Source organism: Hyposmocoma kahamanoa, unplaced genomic scaffold (genome assembly GCF_003589595.1).
Source record: "Hyposmocoma kahamanoa isolate Upper Pololo Valley unplaced genomic scaffold, ASM358959v1 204, whole genome shotgun sequence".
In the NCBI taxonomy this organism is placed as follows: Eukaryota; Metazoa; Arthropoda; class Insecta; order Lepidoptera; family Cosmopterigidae; genus Hyposmocoma; species Hyposmocoma kahamanoa.
This window is the reverse complement of record NW_020653728.1, coordinates 2,088,340-2,107,691: the sequence shown is the minus strand read 5'-3', so window position 1 is coordinate 2,107,691 and position 19,352 is coordinate 2,088,340. Positions and strand designations below refer to the sequence as shown.

The 19,352-nt window shown below is 36.2% G+C and overlaps 1 protein-coding gene across 1 annotated transcript in view; it reads left to right on the top strand.

The window, feature by feature from the left end:
* The first annotated feature begins 8,696 nt into the window (after nt 1-8,696).
* The window catches only part of LOC113227249, a 34,925-nt gene continuing 24,269 nt past the window's right edge, over nt 8,697-19,352 (top strand). The window contains exon 1 of the mRNA XM_026460144.1: nt 8,697-8,859. Coding sequence (XP_026315929.1) covers nt 8,697-8,859 — 163 coding nt within the window. The remainder of the gene's footprint in view (nt 8,860-19,352) is intronic.

Here is a 19,352-nt window from a genome sequence, read left to right as displayed (position 1 = left end):
CCGACTCAAATTTAGTCTTGAATTTTAGTCAAATGACTCAAAGCTTGGGGGTTAAAAGACTAGTCTAGTCGTGAGGCGTTGAAAATGAGTCGAGTTCTTTTAAAAGGCCTTAATCGACTGAGTCTCTGTCATCATAGCCGTGGGATGACCTGTATATAGGTAACCCATAGAAGATACTAGGAAGCTGTTTCAGAAATTATTAAATCTTTTTTGTGAAAACAATTATTAAAAAAACCAACGTTTCGGGCTTACAGCAGGGCTAAGAAGGCCGTATTGGCAGAATCATAATATGATTAATTGACAACTCATATTATTATGTATTTTCAAGTTGTTAATTAATCATCTTATTTTAATTTTCCAAAGAACATTCATAGACGACAACATAGACGACCTTCTGTGGACGAGTGGCTTGCACACCGGTTTTCATGGTGTCGTTATCCCTGAGGTCCCGGGTTCGATTCCCGGCCGAGTCAATGTAGAAAAACTATATTTTCTGTATTTTCTCGGGTATGGGTATTTGTTACTCTTACCCTTCAAAACCGGATCGCAGTAATGCTCACATTATTGCTTGGCGGCAGATATAGGTTGTGATTGTGTGACCTCCTTACACCGTCATCTCACCTCTTTGTATCGCCTCTCTCCGCTTGTATCTTATCATTTTTTTTATTTTACTTGTATTTAAATTTTAAATTTGAATTGTTCCATCTTCCTTCACTTTCTCATTTTGTTTTCGTACCACGGTCACTCCCAGCTCGACCGCCACAACAGTCAGAGCTGTTAATAAACTAATCATGTGTAATAATTTATAAGTCTACACCCTTCATGTATCTATTTCTGTAATTCAGTTTCTCGGCCCATTTAGGGAAAAGTGCCTTAATAATAAAGTGTAGGGAGTGTTTTATACTGTTATACCTGTTTTTTTTACATTTACCTTTATATTATTACAGCCTTTCTTTAAACTTTACTTCTTTAATAAATTTTGTGGACCGAAAGTTTCCCATTTCATTGCCGTGAACCTAGTCTAGTTAGGGTTACAACCCTTTCAAGGTAAGGTGGCAGTACTTCTCTGGAAGAACTCTTTTATAAGAAGCGTAGAGCTCCTTAGCTACGAAAATACTGTTCAAAGTCAATATAGCCCTAAAATATAAGAAAAAAAACAACTACAATTTTTTTATCTCAAGGCAATACCAAAATACTTACATTTCAAAAGCGGTACTGCTGTATACAGTACGTATCACAAACTGACAAACTCCCATACATAATATACATGCACATGTACGTGGTCTAATCGCTAATCATATCTGTTCAACGCCCTAACTTTGATAAGAGTCTAAATTAACTTTTTTTTAATAATATCAAGTGACAGGACCAACAAGATGTGCGCCTGATGGTAAGCTACAAGCCTGTCTATAACAGCTGCGGTGCCGCTTAGAGTTTTAAGTCGCAATAGATCTGAGGGGTACTGCCACAGCGCCCGTCACACTAAGACATAAGTTTAGTAAGTTTGTAAGGGGGCGGCTGGCTATGGTGGGCGTTATGTCCTGTTGGATGGAATGTACATGTTAAAAGTTGAGAATCGAAAAGGGTAAAGAACTAAATCTACTAATCTAGTAAATCCAGTTTTATAAGTATTTATTCCAGTTTTAACAATACTTATGATCTTAAAAATGTATATTCTGCAAGAGATTTTTAGTAAATAGTAAACGGTTCAAGATAACAAGAAGGTGTGTTCTCTGCCGCAATCAGGTAGGGAGGGCTGTTGGTGCTGGTGTCGTTATATCCTGTTTAAAGTAAGTTTGTACTTAGTAAGTTTAAAGTTCAAAAGGGTAAAGGGTAATGGTAACAAATATAGTTTTTTAAGTATTTATTGCGGTTTTAACAATACTTATGATCGAGTTCTTAGGTTTTCGCGATTGTTACACATTGGAAATGAAACTATTTTTCCGGATTTAAATCGCGTATATTTGTTTTTTTACGGTTGACAGTCAACCGTGACCATGGGACCTAAAGGGCCCGAAACGTCGGTTTGTTTGAAAAAACAAATACACGGGAAAATAGTTTCATTTCCAATACTTATGATCTTAAAAATGTATATTGTACAAGAGATTTTTAGTAAAATGGTAAACGGTTGAAAAAAAATTACAAGAAGATGTGATGTGATAGCGCGATCAGGCAGGGAGTGATGATCGAACGAAACAAAATCAGAATCAAAAATCAAAATCAAAATTTTAATTTAAGTTGAGTGTGAGAATAAAATAAGAAATTTAAATAAAAGGTGGGATGACGATCAAGGAGGTCACACCGTCACAAGTTGACAAGCTCCATGTGCCTGTAATTTCACCAACAGCCTTTAAAATTGGAACACAGTAATGCTGACATTACTGCTTGGCGGCAGAAATAGGTAAGGTGGCAGTACTTCCCTGGATGATCTCTTTCGCAAGGAACTCTACTGTTACTAATACGCAGAGAGAGTTATTTTTGTATTTCGACTCATCCGTAAAAAAAAAAAAAAAAAAAAAAAAAATTCATTTATTCACTAGATAATAATTTTACAATGTCCGATGTTGGGGCTACTTGTAAGTAAAATTTACTTGTGTTAGAAGCCCCGCTCCTCAAAGTTACATTTTTATTAACAGTAAATAAAGAATAAAAACAAAACAAAATACACTATGAACTAAGTTTAAGTGTGTGTGTGTGTGTGTGTGTGTGTTTTGTGTTGGTGTCTTTGAGTGCCTGTGTTGGTGTGTGTTGGTGTGTGTTTGAGTGCCTGTGTTTCTGTGTATTGGTGGGCGCACGTTTCTATGATGTGGTTGTTTGCATATAAATGTATGGGGATAAGACAACTTAATTAGACTAATTAAGTAAATAATACAAATGAGTTATTCACCCATTTTTATTAGGGCGTCAATTTCATCATATGTCTTTATCCTAAGCCAATCACCTAATGCCTTTTTACATTCTCGGGAGGTTTTCGTATAAATATTTGCTGTCTTGTTAACAAGATTGTAAAGATAAGTGGAGAGTCCAACAAATTGTCTTTGGGCATAGGTGGTACGAACTCTAGTTACGGCAGCATCCGTAGAACAAAGATCCATGTGCAAGACTACTTGTTCTCAGGACATAGTACATTTCGTTCGTTCTTTTTCGCTGTGGATGTATGTTCGACCGTTGTTGGGTTGTATATTTCCGAAACGAAATAAGATATATGAATTATCAAAACACCTTTACATAGGCCTTAGTTTAAATAACGAAATTATTCTCGTAACGTATTTATTCTCTTTTCGCTATATAATCACATCGGACTCTTTTCTTCGGATGAGTCGATTTATAGTATTGGTATGGAAGTATTGATTAAGGGTCGTATTCTAGAACTCTACTCAATGCTCAAGTCAGGATCTGAGTATGGTTTAAAACACTCCAAATCATACTCAAGTCCCTGCCATTAGGGTCGTTTCCAGTGCTTGTGTTTCCAGTGCAATCCTGACTTGAGCATTGAGTAGAGTTCTAGAATACTACCCTTAGAATAACAAGGTTTTAAAAGTGTATGTTGAGTTATTCTCCCGCCCTTTTTATGTTGTTGAGTTATTTTTACTGTCGATTGAACAAACTACATAAATGATGACTTTATTAAGGCCTATCATCGATTATTAACAAAACAATATAATTAAAATACACAATAGTAAAATGTCTCCATGTTTCCTATTACGTCATGTTGAGCATTACGTTAGTCTATGATCGGATTCTGACACGCTTTGTTAACACTAGTGGTGGCATTGATTCTCAAAGTTTAAAAAATTGTTTGAAATTTCACAGTATTCGTATAGGGTGGAGTTGGGAAAAGTTTACAGATAACACAATTGATATATTCAGGTGTTTCAAATTTATCATCATCATCAACCCATTCATACGTTCCACTGCCCGGCACGGGTCTCCTATTTATGCAATATACTATAAATAAAGATCAATTTGGCTTAAAATGTCAGTCACTAATGATGCAATAAAAAAGTCATATCAAAATTATACGGCTCACAGGTTAAAGGTTTAAGGTTTAGAACCTGTCAGCGGTAAAAGCCTCCTCCACCTTCCACTTTTCTCAGTGACGACCTCCGTAGTCGAGTAGCTTGCACATAGGTTTTGATGGTGTAGACATCTCAGAGGTCTTGGGTTCGATCTCCGGCTGGGGCGATGTAGGAACTAAATTTTCTATATTGTATCGAGTCTGGGTGTTTGTGGTACCGTCGTTGTTTCCGATTTCTATAACAAAAGTGCTTAATTTACTTACTTTGGGATCATAACAACGTACGTGATGTTATCTAATATTTATTTATTTAGTCTCTAGCGGCTCTATTCCATACTTTACCAGATACTATTACGATGTCATCACTCCATCTTTTGTGTGGTCTTCCAGGTTTATGCCTTCCATGTACTGGGTACCAATTCGTAACAGTTTTGTACCGTCTCTCGTCCGTAGCTCTTTGGATCTGTCCAGCTTATTTTCTCTTTTTGATGTAGCTTGTTTAGTTTCGATCTTCTTCTTTATTAATTGTTTTTTCACATATTACACACATATTTTAATTCGTTGTAAATTCTGCCCAGCTAAAGACCATGTCAGGGCTCCGTTACTCGCTCGAGGTTACGCGATAAGTGTATACCGCTGACAAAGCAAGCGCTGAGACAAGTCTTTCATTTATATTACAATCTTTGGACAACCCCAGCGTTTGGTTCCGCAAGACTGCTCTCGGCGGGCAGCGTTATTTTCATCTCTCTGAGCGCGTGCTAAGGTTCTTTTTTTCTCGTAGGGAGCGCCTGGATTCAATATTCAGATTTAGTAGGCTATTATAGCGTAGCTATTTTCAATTTTGTATGATCTGTTACGTAGTAACTGTTGAGTAAAATTTTGATGAAATTATTAATTTAGCTACCTGGCCTCGAGTCATAAGTACCTAATCGATTCTGAAACTTGAAAGAAATTCTTTAACAAATTAGGCCAAATACGTTCTCACAAACCAGACTATCAATATAAATTAAAACTTTTCAATATCCCCAACATACTCGCATTAAGTTTGTGTTCAATACCTCGAGAAACTTCACACAATGCTGTTCGGACAAAAGCGTGGAACGGAACGCCAATAACTTTGTAAGGAGCTTTGCACGTTCCGTTTTACCTAAAGTATTTTCGTTCGGACAAGTTTGCGGAATAAATCGTATGATATCTAATAGTAAGGTGGTTATTTAATGGGTGTACGTGCTTTACTGTAAGTCTAGCTAAAGTTGAATAGGTGGCTAAATATTACCTATTATTGTTAAACAATTTATTTGCTACACCAAATCTCTGAATGTGTTAAGTGAAATAATAAAAACTTAGTAAAATCTTTTTAGTAACAGTAAAGCTTCTTGTGAGAGAGTCCGTTCAGGGAAGTACTGCCACCTTGTCTATTTCTGCCGCCAAGCAGTAATGTGAGCATTGCTGCTTTCCGGTTTTGAAGGGTATGGGTGCTGGTGAAATTACAAACACTTGGGACTTTTCAACTTATGTCTCAAAGTGATGGGTGCAGTGGCAATGCCCCGTCCCGTCCCGTTACTTAGTATCATAAAACATTACAGTCGAATTGAGAAACTCCCTTTTTCGTAAAAGTTACTAACAGCTTCAGAAAGTCCAAATATAACAACGTCGCCATTTTGACCATGTTTTGGTATTTTGATATCAGTTTTTCTCTCTCGCAATTCTGTTCTTAATTGCTCCCTTTCGATTGATTAATCAGGAAACATAGTGTCTAACATTTTAAGACTTTCATAGTTGTTTCTTCTAATTTGCACGTTACCCAATTGACATAAAGTTGACTATGCTATAGTTACAAAAATCCACTTCCAATCCCTTCAGTAGCAATATGAATTGAGCCTTAGCGATACTTAGTACTAGAGTGAATGAACTCGAGCAATAAGTTTTGTAAAATTCACCCTTTGTAAACAACTTGGTCTTCGCTCATATACATCATTCGATGACGCCTAAGTTCAAAATATTCAAAAGTAAACTTTATGTCTTTCAATTTATAGCGGTTAGCGAGGCGTTGTGCTTTGTTTTCCTTGTGAACCTGAGACCACGAAAGTGTCCCTGTCAACGTCGAGCAAGCACTTCTAGAAGAAACATATTATAGGTTTTTTTAATTCCACTGCGTCTTTGCTAAGGTAATTACAAAATGAGTTCTTATGTTGCCGCGAAAACAATTTATAGTTTTTCGGATCTACATTTGACGCATTTGACCTCCGTCATACCTGATGGAAAGTGACGGTGTCGACGATGGAACATGCACACCTAAATAATGCCTATTCACTCTCGCCTTCAAAAGACCCAAGTTATAACGTTCAGGGAACAAGTCTGCAGGCAGGGAATTCCAATCCATAGCCGTTCGTCATTTAAATGTGATCATGTGAAGCCTGGTATTATAATGACAATATTGCATTCAAAGCTATGGCTGTATGTGCTACATAATCTAAAGGTATCTAGAAAAATAAATTTCTCATACAATAATGAGGGCATTCTTGCTTGGGCCTCAATCATGTAAATTATATTAAAGTAATTTTGTTTTAACCTGAGCGTACTTTTAAAAGGTGTGGTGTGGGGGCCACCTCTCGCGTCTCGCGACCTGAGCGCTGTAACCTTGTTAATAAAGTTGGTTGTCTTTTTGGAAGTGACCTTAGATAGTAAACTTTATGTTTTCAACATTTCTCTTCCTTAGCCAACCGATTAAGCTCTGCTGCTTACGCAGTCCATAGAATGTGGAGTAAAGCATGCAAGACAGATATACAAACCATATTTGTGTTGCAAAAACGAGCGATTTGTTCTATGTACCCTTTAGGTTCTCGGGTTTCTCTCAGAGAAAAGTTTAAGGAGCCTGGTATCATGACTGTGGCATCACAGTACATAATTTCATTAAGAAAGAAGATATCCATAATATAAACCTTAGAACTAAGTCGAAACTCATGGTACCACGGTTTAGCGTAACTAAGATAAACGATTTTTTATGGAGAACTGTATACGTTTTTCTAATAAGATTCCGGAGCATATTAAGATTATCATTCCCTAAGTTTAAAACTTAGGGAATTGAAAAGTAATATTACAAAATTGAAGAGTATTTGTTAGATAAAGATGTATGGAAAGACAACAAGAGACTCGATTCCACACAATTATGATTCAAAGTGTATTCCATAGCATACAAGTTTATTTGAAAAGAGCAATGCCTAGAGTTTCTTGCTTGTTCTTCTCAGCGTAGTAAAAATTGCGTTTTCAATTTTACCTACGAAATAAATGATATGAATGATTACTTAATTACTTTGACTTTGAAAGAGAAATACAATATAAGCGGTTTAGTTTTTGAAAGATTAATTGCATTCTCAACCAAAGTTTCCGTTTAAAATTTTTGTTAATTCAAATATTTAGCAACGTATTCTTACTGAGCCTTTAAATTTGAAGTCTCTATATCATATATCACATAGGTTTAAAAAATGTCCAGGACTAAAATTTGTAATTTGATTACGTCTTAATTGCATTCAGTAAATTAATATGTCCGTAGAGGAAACATCAAATAATTAGCCAAGTAAAAAAATATTGTTTGCAAATAAATATTTCCAGTTACAGATTACTTTGTAGTAAAGGGTAAAAAAACGCAAGACTGGGCGCTATATGAGATCTCGTAACTTCTTGTGAAGAAAAAATCAACGACATGGCTTAATTTTTTACGTTTAATATTTTTCATGAACTTTCGGTTTTTAAAGTGTACTGTATCATTATTTACACTTTTAAAACCCACAATTGAATGTTAGGCATGGAAACAGTGTGCTATTATTACATTTAGGTACCGGATTCCACAGCCAAAATAGACTGTAAAACTTTACTAGACATTAGACCTTGTCGTAAAAGGAGAACTTAATAAACGTAACATTTGAAACTTAAAGGGTATTTGATGTCCAATGTGGTGTAGTAATAATATTTTTTATTACTCAAATACCTTTACGATAAAAACACTTAAAAACTTGACATTGGCCAAGTTCGCCATAATTTTTATATATTATTTTTGCAAACTTGACGATGGCGAAATCCTAAAAAGGTCACCGTCAAATAAGCAAAAAGGAGAAGTGGTTTCACATCGTGGTGTGCTTACTTGTTACGTACTTATTTCGGAAGTTAATAAAGATATTAGGAAGAACCTAACTTGCAAAATAAGTAAGAAGCACAGTTAAGAGATATATTATACAAAGTTTAAGACAAAAGTGTGATAGGCCCTTAAAGTTGGCAATAAATTCATTATGAAGTCTACCAGTATATGATGAGTGCTGAGAAAGGGGCGGCTGGTACTGAGTACCTACATGCCCTGGGGCCTAGGGCGGCCAAGAGTGCAAATCTGGGTGTAAGACGAAATTTTGACCTTTTTCGGAGTTAGAATCTCTAATAAGGAGACGAACTATCCTTTTGAGTTATTAGCCTATGGTATTGCGTAAAAATGCATGAGATTCGACTTAACGACTCCAGGCTCTCGTGAATACGGTCAAATGGAAAATTTCTTTTTAGTCTCATGGATAGACAAGTAAATCTACAAAAATTGTCTTCATAGTAAATGTGGAATATATAATAGGTTGAAAGAAAGGAAAACTTTGAGAATCGCGTCAAAACATGCGCTAACGCAGCGAAATACACAACAATGCGCTGTCAACCGCTGCACGGTGCAGTAGTCGTCCGTCTGCGCAAGAGTTATGTGAAAATTATGGCGTTGCATAAAGTGGTCGACGTTCTCATTATAGTTTCATTAGTCTTATATGTGTTGTGCTCTGTTGTTATGGGTGCCGGGATACTCTCTGCTAAAGGTCAGTAGTTTCTAGCTACCCTTTATTTAGACATATCTTATTGCAACTGCTTAAACAAACAGGTACATGACAAAGGCCCGGTGTAAATGTCATAAACAAAGTTAAATTTATTAATGTCTAATAATATTATGCCAGACAATTAGTCTGATTGCCTGGTCTCGAACTAGGAAGTTCTCTGCACTATGAGAGCAAAATAATTATCTCTGGGGCACTTCACATGACACCCAGGCCAGAACCAATATATAAAGTTTATTTTTCAATTTGGTCTAACCGGGAATTTAACTCGGGGCCTCCTGATCCAGCGCCCACGGTATTAACCGTTACGCCACTGAGGTTGACAAAATGGTACTACTTTTTGGGTTACCAATGAATAGACCAGTGAAAATTCTAAAAACTAATCAAAGAAGACGCGCAGATATGATAAATTATACCTACAAGGTCGACGGGGACAATTTTATGGGGCAATTGGGAAAGTTTAACATTGCAAGATAGCTCACATTTTACCAACTACTATAACAATGGAAGGATGTAAAATTTATAGGACAAAAGTTGGGTAAATCAAGATTACTTGAGTAATTTTGAGCTGTCTCAATATCCCCACGGTTACATCTACCCCAGTAGACTTTACGTAGTGTTAAGAGTCTATACTACCTCAGCTCGAATTTTTTTTTATCAGATAAACACAAACAGTTACATAACAAACATAACAAACATATAACAAACATTGAACAAGCAAGATTAAATAAATATGAACCAACAACGTGTTCCACAAATATGTGACAATTAAGGCATACTGTGACTCGCGTGACACATGCGCGTAGTCCTTAGGAATTAGATTTCAAAATTTTGTTTATACGTATAGGGAGAAATTAAGTAAAATAAATAATTTACGTTATATAGCCACATACTTACTTAATAATCATTTATTCCATAGGTAAAATTTTTGCACTTGAAAACGTAATTTTTTTAAGCTACTGCTCATTCACTACGCTGACCTCCCTGAGAAGAACAAGCAAGAAACTCGAGGGATTGCTCTTTTCAAATAAACTTAAATGCTATAGAACACATTGAATCATATTTGTGTGGAATCTGGACTTACGTTGTCTTTCTATACATCTTTATCTAACACGTAGTCAACAATTTTGTAATATGACTTTTCAATTAAAACACTTTTGATGTATGTTTTAAATTTAGGAAATGGTAATCTTAATATATGCTCCGGAATCTTATTGTAAAAACGTATACAGTTCCACATAAAATAATCGTTTACCTTAGTTAAACAAAAACGTGAAACCATGAGTTTGGACTTAGTTCTAAGGTTAATATAATGGATATCTTCTTTCTTAACGAATTTATGAATATTTTTATGGGCATTCAAAATATTTGAGCAAATGTACTGAGATGCAACGGTCATGATACCAGTAAAACTATTCTCTGAGATAAATCTGAGAACCTAAACGGTACACAGAACGAATCTCTCGTTTTTGCCACACAAATATGGTTTGTATATCTGCCGCTTTACCCCACATGAGAATCATCGTAGGACATTATACTATAATTTTAATAACATTAAAGTACTCGTAAGTATGAAATGTCAAAAACAAGGCATTGAACTTAAGGATTTGTCATTTAAAAATTCAAACACTGTTTAATATATTTTGTAAGTCAATAAGTTGTTTAATTGTTTTTCAAATAGCATAAGGTTTTTCTTATCTGATAAAAAAAATGGTCTGCAGATTCAAACTCAAATTATAGTCTTTGATTAAAGTCTACTGCTCATTCGTAAGACAAATTCCCCTGAGAAGAATAAGCAAGAAACTTTACGAGCTGTTTTTTGTAAATAAACATTTATATATAGGAAATGAAACTATTTTTCCGGACGTAAATCGCCTGTATTTGTTTTTTGCAAAAAAACCAACGTTTCGGGCCCTTTACATGGTCAGTCAACTGTGACCATGGGACCTGTACAGGGCCCGAAAAGTTGGTTTATTTGAAAAAACAAATATACGCAATTTAAATCCGGGAAAATAGTTTCATTTCCTATGTGTAACAATCGCGAAAAATTAACTCCGACCTCGATAACATTTATAATTCATATCAAGACAACCTGAGATAGCTTGACAAAACCTTTAGTGTTAAGTTTTGGTTCACTTTAGTTTTAAACCTCGTAAATGGCAAATTGTTTTTAACGCAAAAACTGAATGCATACTTCGGCTTGAAGCTTGTATTTATATTTACTACATTTCAACAACAGAATTTTGAACATTGTTGCATATTGTACATTGATAGCGCTTTTCCCATTGTAGTTTATTGTGTCTCAGGAGTTTATATATTAGAACCATGGACAATACTTCAATAGGATTGCTAATTGCTGTACAAGACAGCGTAGTTGGGTATTCAGTACCTATAAGGACACGAGATGTCGCGATGAGTACCAAATAAGTGTTTTTGTAACTAATTGACGAACCACAATTTGTCAAACAATTAATTTTTATTAAAAAAAGGAACCGACTTCAACTAAAAAGTTAGGGATATGCTACCGGACAATGCTCGAAACCGTTCTCCTCCCCTAGTTTGCCACTCTTAGAGATGGAGTATTTTCTTCAAATTTAAACCACCAGTACTGAGGTACCCTCTGTCCAACAAAAAAGATTCATCCGAATCGGTTCACAAATGCCGGAGTCATCGCGTAACATACACACACATACACACAAAAAAATAAAGTCGAGTTGGGAACCTCCTTTTTCGAAGCAGGTTAACAAACTAACTAGATATCTCTATACAATGTACCATACAGTACAATGATGCCAGATGTACCAAACAGCTATTTTTGCAACTAATTTCTTTTACATTAAAGCTACTCTAATTTCTAGTGCTAATAAACAAATAAACTAGATGACGCTTATAGCACAGATTTTATGAATACTACCGGTTATTTTTTATTTTGTTTAAGATTAGCGCCATCTATCCATACTAGCAAGCGTTAATTTGTAAATTAGTTTGTAACACACAATACCATCTAGTATATCTAGTGGTCAATATTTGAACAATTAAAAAACTGGCTAATTATACTTCATCGTCATCATCGCCTACGGCCTATCGCAGCCTACTGCTGGACATAGGCCTCTCCCAAAGCGCGCCATTTCGCCCGGTCCTCAGCTTGTCATATCTATCTGCTGTCAGCAGCCTTTCTCAAATAATAATGTATTTGAGAAAGGCTGCCGAGCTATGGTCTCGCGGTACCTATGCGTGGCAGTCCAGAATGGTAACCGTTCAGCCACGGAGGCAGTTAAATTAAAACAAATTTATCAAAGTACTTATATTAGTTTATAATAATGTAATGTCAAAGAACATATAGCTGATGTCAAACACCGTCGCGTAAACAATGTCATGGATAAACCTACACATTCAATGAAGTTTGACAAACCCCAGGTCCTTGCAAAAGAAGTCCGTTATCTACCCAGGATGCTGCGAGAAGCTATTGAAATTAAAAAACATCCTAATTTCAACAGGGAAGATGATTTCTCCGTACCACCAGTTTGGGATCCAGTATTTCCTCTAATGAAAAATCCCAAACAGACATAAGACTGCAGTACTAATTAATATGTTTTGGTTTATTCTAATTTCTATTATTAATTAATAATAAATCGAACTTAATAAAAATTCATTCAATAAAATAATTTGTAAAACTGAATGTAGCGTAAACTGGAATGTTTTCTTTGTAAAATTAAAAATAAGGTATTCAATTAATAACTATTGTAACTATAGTGAAAAAATAGGGTGGTTTGCATCAATATTAGACATAACTGGTTGAAGACTGTACCACCTCAGTCAACCGTGACCATGGGACCTGTAAAGGGCCCGAAACGTCGGTTTGTTTGAAAAAACATATATACGCGATTTAAATCCGGAAAAATAGTTTCATTTTCTATGTGTAACAATCGCGAAAACCTAAGAACTGGAAATGTAATGTTATTTTGTACACCCATTATTGTATAATTCTAGTATTAAGGTCTGAAGAAAGAAATTTCTATTAGAAATGGGCAATACGTTATGTTTACGTTTTCTTTTTTACTTGTGATTTGTGTATTCCTATGCAATAAATGATTATATGAATATAAGAAAAACAAACCACCAAATAAAACTGTATATGACAAATATTTAAATGGTATAGCAAATGCAGAGCAATTTGTGCTAGTAAGTGTCATCTTGCGTTTGTTTTCTTAAATGGGCTCTTGTATTTACCTTTCTGTCCACTCACATCCGTTCAGTGCTCGGTTCACGAATTCATTGATAAATCAACAAATCTCAAGCACCACTTCGTGTCCTTGTTATTATTAGAACAAAGAGACAATGTGTCTCTCTATGATCACCATATCATGGTGATCGTATGTGAGAATGTGAAAAAAAGAACCAGTGTTACAAAAAATTCGCGAAAAGAGTCTTCGAAGCAATATTGTCCTTCACCACGACAACGCCTTTGCACATTCCGCTATGGTAACGAATGCGTATTTAAAGGCCTCAAATGTGGAGCTGATAACCCAACCGCCCAGCCCAGACCTTGCACCATGCGACTTCTTTTTATTTCCAAAAATCAAAGATAAACTTAGAGGTTTACGATTTACAAGCTCTGCTGCATACGTAGTCCATAGAACACGTGAGCTCACCGATGTTGCTACTGCTAGATTAGTTTACTTAAGTTACTTCCATAGTGTAATGTCCTACGGGATTCTCATGTGGGGTTAAGCGGCAGGCATACGAACCATGTTGCAAAAACGAGCGATTCGTTCCGTGTATCGTTTAGGTTCTCGGGTTTCTCTCAGAGAAAGGTTTAAGGAGACTGGCTGAAACGTCATATTACAAAATTGAAAAGTATGTTTTAGATAAAGAAGTATTGAAAGACAACAACAGTCTAGATTCCACACAAATAATGATTCAAAGTGTATTCCATAGCACTTAAGTTTATTTAAAATAAATAAACTTAACTTTGTATAAAAAAGCTATTCCTAGAGTTTCTGGCTCGTTCTTCTCAGGGAGGTCAGCGTAGTGAACGAGCAGTAACTTAAAAAGTAGCTTCAAAAATGATGTTTTCAAGTGTAAAAATTTTACCTGTGGAATAAATGATTTTTTGACTTTGATTATTTGATTTTGACTTTGACCACGAAGCCAATGAAATGGTCTATACGGAAGACTGGTTCCACTTCTTTTCACAATGGTTCTTGCGAATGCAAAAGTGTGTGAATAAGGAAGGCACGTACTTTGAAGAAAAAAAACAGATATCTATTATTAACATAATATCTGGTCCTACTTATCAGAATCCAGAAACTTTCAGTATGGCCTAAGTATAACCTGTGCAAGCAAGGCCGCATAGGAATCTACTCAGTCAGTTCCTGACCCCAGATCAGACCATTGCGCAACTAACGGTTGCCACCGCTAAGACGTCAACTTTTAAGACTACTATTAAATTCCTCTTTGGTGACGGAGCTGTGAGACACGCTCACTTCCCGACGCCGAAGCATCTCTCCAGTTCTCAGAAAACTTCGCGACTGGATGGACCGGAGGATGTCTAGGAGAATTGATTCAGTTTCTATTGCATCATGCGAAATATTAAATTCAATGGACTATTCATTTCCGATTGAACGTGATATTTAATGAAGATTGAACGCAGGAAATAAAATGAATGGGGTTTTATATGCCTGCATGAACAACCGGAAAGTATCTGAAAAGACACGACTGACTGTGCATACAGGTATAATGTTTCCTATATTTAAATAGGGTAATGTGCTTTAGGAAATGTATATCTTAGAAGTATTTATACATTTACTTATAAGAGAACTTAAACATGGTATACAATAAATAAATTACACCGTAAAACAAGTGCCAAATGTAAAATAATAATAATAAAAAGGAAAAATATTATTTGATATTCAAAGATACAATTGATCTATTGTAATATGCCTTTTTTAAATAAACGATATTTTTTTGTTTGATATGTTTAATTGTTCCGTCTATTAATTGATCTACGGATAAAATATAAACGAACTGCATTCAAGGTAACACCATCATTATGTTTAAGCATTCTAATAGTCGTTTATGTCACTGTTTCATAATGAAAGGCATAAAACACGAGTACGGGTTAGTATAATAAAAACATAAAAACATCACACGAGTGTTTTAATGCCTAATTATGTAGTTACATACACTGCTTTATCTATACACATATAATAAACTCTCTATGATGTGTTCAGGAACCGCATGTTACGACCAGCATTGCGACATTGATCTTCGAGCTATATGCAGTAATTTTTAGTAAAATAAAGCAAAAAACTTATTGATTAAGTCATTTATTTATTTCTCACAAATGTCACGCAACTGTAGTTTTTTTTTAATTCGTAGACAAATAAATGTCGGCCCCAACTATCATTTCGTTCGATATCAAGTAACGTGTGAGATTTATCAAAATTGTTTGCTATTGACATTTTATTTTGAATAAAACTTCATATTGACTGATATTAGAATTGAGATCGAATCAAATTGTTTTGTTTTTCAGAGATGTTCGAAATTTGAATGTAATAATAATATCGAATTTGATGTTATTAATATGCAATAATAACATTTCCACAGATAAGAAATTTGTTATGCTGGTAATAATTTGCGGTTTTTGAGGACATCATAGAGGGTTTATGATATGTGTGAAAATAAATTAATAATTGGTGTTCATAAATAATATTTGATTCTTTTATTGTAATATCGCGAAGCGAGCGTGCCGCAGCAGCGGCCGTCGAGTGCCAGAAGCGAATTGGCTTGCGTTTCCGAACATCGTTGCAGGGCTAATTATATTATATTAGTATACAATATTTTTATTAGATTTTCACATACACTAACATATGAAGCTACTGTCAAGAAATGATAATTCTCTACACAGCTCTCAAACCAGTCAAACCAGTACATACAGGCCGTGGTCATTGGCGTCTGAACAAAATATCAACAAAACCTAAAATAGAAAAACAAGACAGTGAAATGTTTTCTTGTACGAAATATCAATTTATAAAACGTAAGTGTGCATTTGACCACCATCTCACCTGATGGAAAGTGACGATGAGCTCGACGATGGAGCATGCACACCTAATGCCTATTCCCTCTCGCCTTGAAAAGACCCAAGTTATAACGTTCACGGAACAAGTCTGCAGGCAGGGAATTCCACTCCATAGCCGTTCGCCATATAAATGTGGAAGCGTAACGCTTCGTGCGAATCTTTGGGATATCCACAACATAGGGGTGGAAGCCAAGCCTACGCCTAGCCCCCCGGGGGTGGAAAGGGGAAGGCGGAATTAGATCGTGTAATTCCATCGCACACTCTCCGTGATATATCTGTAAAATACCGATAAGCAGGCAACTTTATGGCGGTGTTCAAGGCTTTGCAGCTTCGCCTCTACTAATTCAGAGTCACCTATAAGCCTCTTGGCACGCTTGTCAATTGAATCCAAGGTGGCCAGTTGGTATGTAGCAGAGCCATCCTAAATGTGGCAGCAGTACTCCATACACGACCGGTTTTGTGCTTGATACAGCTATAGCAACTGTCCCGGTCCCATGGATTCAATGTATCTGCCGAAGTTCAGATTGCACGACAGATCTATTCCAAGTAGCTGGAGACGGTCGGCTATCGGTATGGATACATCACGGAAAGTCGGAGTCAGCTCAAAGGGACTCCGTTTAGTGGAGAATAGACATGCCTGTGTTTTGGTAGCGTTAAATTTGACCAGTTTGGCATCGCCCCAATCAGAGACTGCCTGCTAACCATGGACTCTCGACAAGACTGGATTTCCTCTTCACTGACCTTTGCATTGGTCAAGTACCTATCTACAACTGTGCTGTCATCGGCATACGCAAAGGTACCTAGAATTAACATATCGTTGATATGCAGCAGAAAGGGAGTTGCAGACAGTGCGGAATCCTGAGGAATCTATCGCCGTATGTTCGGAAGAGTAGATTTCTAAAACCACTCGAATGGAACGTTCACTTAAAGAATCCGAGATCCAATTACAAAGGTCAGTGGAAATCCCACAACATGGAAGCTTGCTTAAAAGGCTTCCGTGCCAGACCCTGTCAAACGCTTTAGAAATGTCCAAAGACACTGTAATTGCTTCGCCTTGCTTTTCTATAGCCTCGCTCCATATGTGACAGGCATACACAACAAGATGGCCCTCGTCGGAATCCATACTGGCGATCACTGAGGAGGTCATTGAAGACATTCAAGGTGTATACAGATATAGTCTTGCAGAGTATGGAAGTGACTGAGATAGGTCTATAGTTGACAGGGTCAGCTCTGCTTCCCTTTTTGGGCACAGGTTGCACGTTTGCAAGCTTCCACGACCTGGGAACTATACCAGTATTAAGTGAGAGGCGATACAGACGTGTGAGAACATGAGTCAACTCAAGCGCACAGTTACGTAGGACTACCGCTGGAATTCCATCTGGCCCGCTAGCTTTACTCACATCAAGATTCCGCAGAGTTGTAAGTACCTCTTTTTGGCGTATGCGAACTGGCGCCATAGTGCAGCCAGCCTGAGGTTAGATAGGTGGTACGTTCCCTACGGCATCCAGACGCGAACTCTCTATTACACCGCTAATCAACTTACACACCCCATATTTCAGACAAGAGAAGACTAGCGCTACATTAAGCTGGTTACAAATGTAACAGTTCAATTTGTTGTACCACTGGCACAAGCTTCGACATTGTATATTTATATTGAAAAAACTCACGGGAAATTAGTGGAGTGTTTTCAAAAAATATTCAATAAAAATAAAAATATTGCAATAATATAGCGACATCACTGTTAATTTTCTGGTAGGTGTAATGTAATGTCTAGAAATGCGTAAGATACATCTTAACCAGTCCCTATCTCAGTTTTTCTTTCATTTTGTTTTCGATACCAAGTAATGGGACTAACAAGTCGTGCGCCTGTTGGTAAGTTACACGCCTGTTCATAACAGTTGGAGTTCCGCTAAAAGTTTGAAATCGAAACGATTTGAAAGGCACTGCCACAGCGCCAGTCACCCTGAGACATAAGTTGACAAGTCCCACGTGCCTGTAATAACATCACCAGACTTACCTTTCAAACCCGGAATGCAGTAATGCTCATATTACTGCTTGGTGGTAAAAATAGGCAAGGTGGCAGTATTTCCTTAGACACATCCTTTCCCACTACTGCTAAATTTTAACTTATTTTTGGAAATTCACATTCTAAACTACTTTTTGGTATTAGTTTCAGCGTCCTTATCTTAGCCTATCTCAAAAGCATCAAATTTACCAAGACGATGATTTAAAAAACACAACTTTAACAGTCACATAGGACTTGTAAACTTATAATAATAAATAATAATAATAATAATAATAAATTTATTCAATTTAAACATACAGCACTTAAACTAAATGACTACAATAAGGTACAGTTCGATTGTATGGGCAGACAAAAGTTGAACCATCATAACCTATTCTAGGTACAAAACCTGTGTTAATAGTGTTACGAAGATTCTCCGTTTTGGCAAAATCAGAAAAGAAAACAATCTTTGAACTGCGGCTAAAACTGAAATAGTGTAGTGCAGTGCCGTGAATCTAGTGTAGAGCAGCAATAGCAGTAATAAAAAGTAAGTAGAAAGTATGTGTAAGTGTGTGTGTGTGTGTGTGTGTGTGTGTGAAAGTGTGTGTGTGAGTGTGTTTGAGTGTGTGTGTGAAATGAAATGGAGTAGAGTGCGCTTCAATAGCATTTATATAGATAGATAAATTAATAAATAGATAAATAAAATTTAAGTATGGAAGTCTATTTATGATAATATAACCAGGAGTTCTTCCGTCTTCTCATAACACAATTTCTGTAACCATTTTCTTAGTATATATCCAACTTCATACTTGTTTAATGCATATATTTGATGGGATTTATTAATTTTATTATATAATCTAGTACTTAGTGCAGTTAATTATGTCTCTGGGTCACAGACGCAGTGGCAGTGCCCCTAAGATCTTTACGATTAAAAGTGGCGCTGCAACGTTATGGATGAGGCGTGTCGCTTACCACAAAGCGTATGACTTGTTCGTACCGTCACTTGATATTATAAAAAAAATTCAAAAATGAAACGATTTTGAATTGGACCACTATTATCGCTAAATAACGGGATCTTAATTACACATCCAAAATCGTGACGTCATGATCCTGCCCCACTTAGGTAATTTCTATTGTTTTTTAATCAATAATATATTTCATAATACTCAATTGCATATTATATAATTTAGAAATTCTATAACAAAGCCAATTATCACCTCCATTGTTCCATTATGTAACACCTGTAAATTCTTGGGCTTAACGCAAGACTCAAATTTGAACTGGAAGTCACATATACAAACTCTATGTCAAAAACTTGGAAGTGCTGCATACGCACTGAGGAAATTGCGTCCTCTTGTCTCCAATGTGGTATTGAGGCAGACGTATTATGCA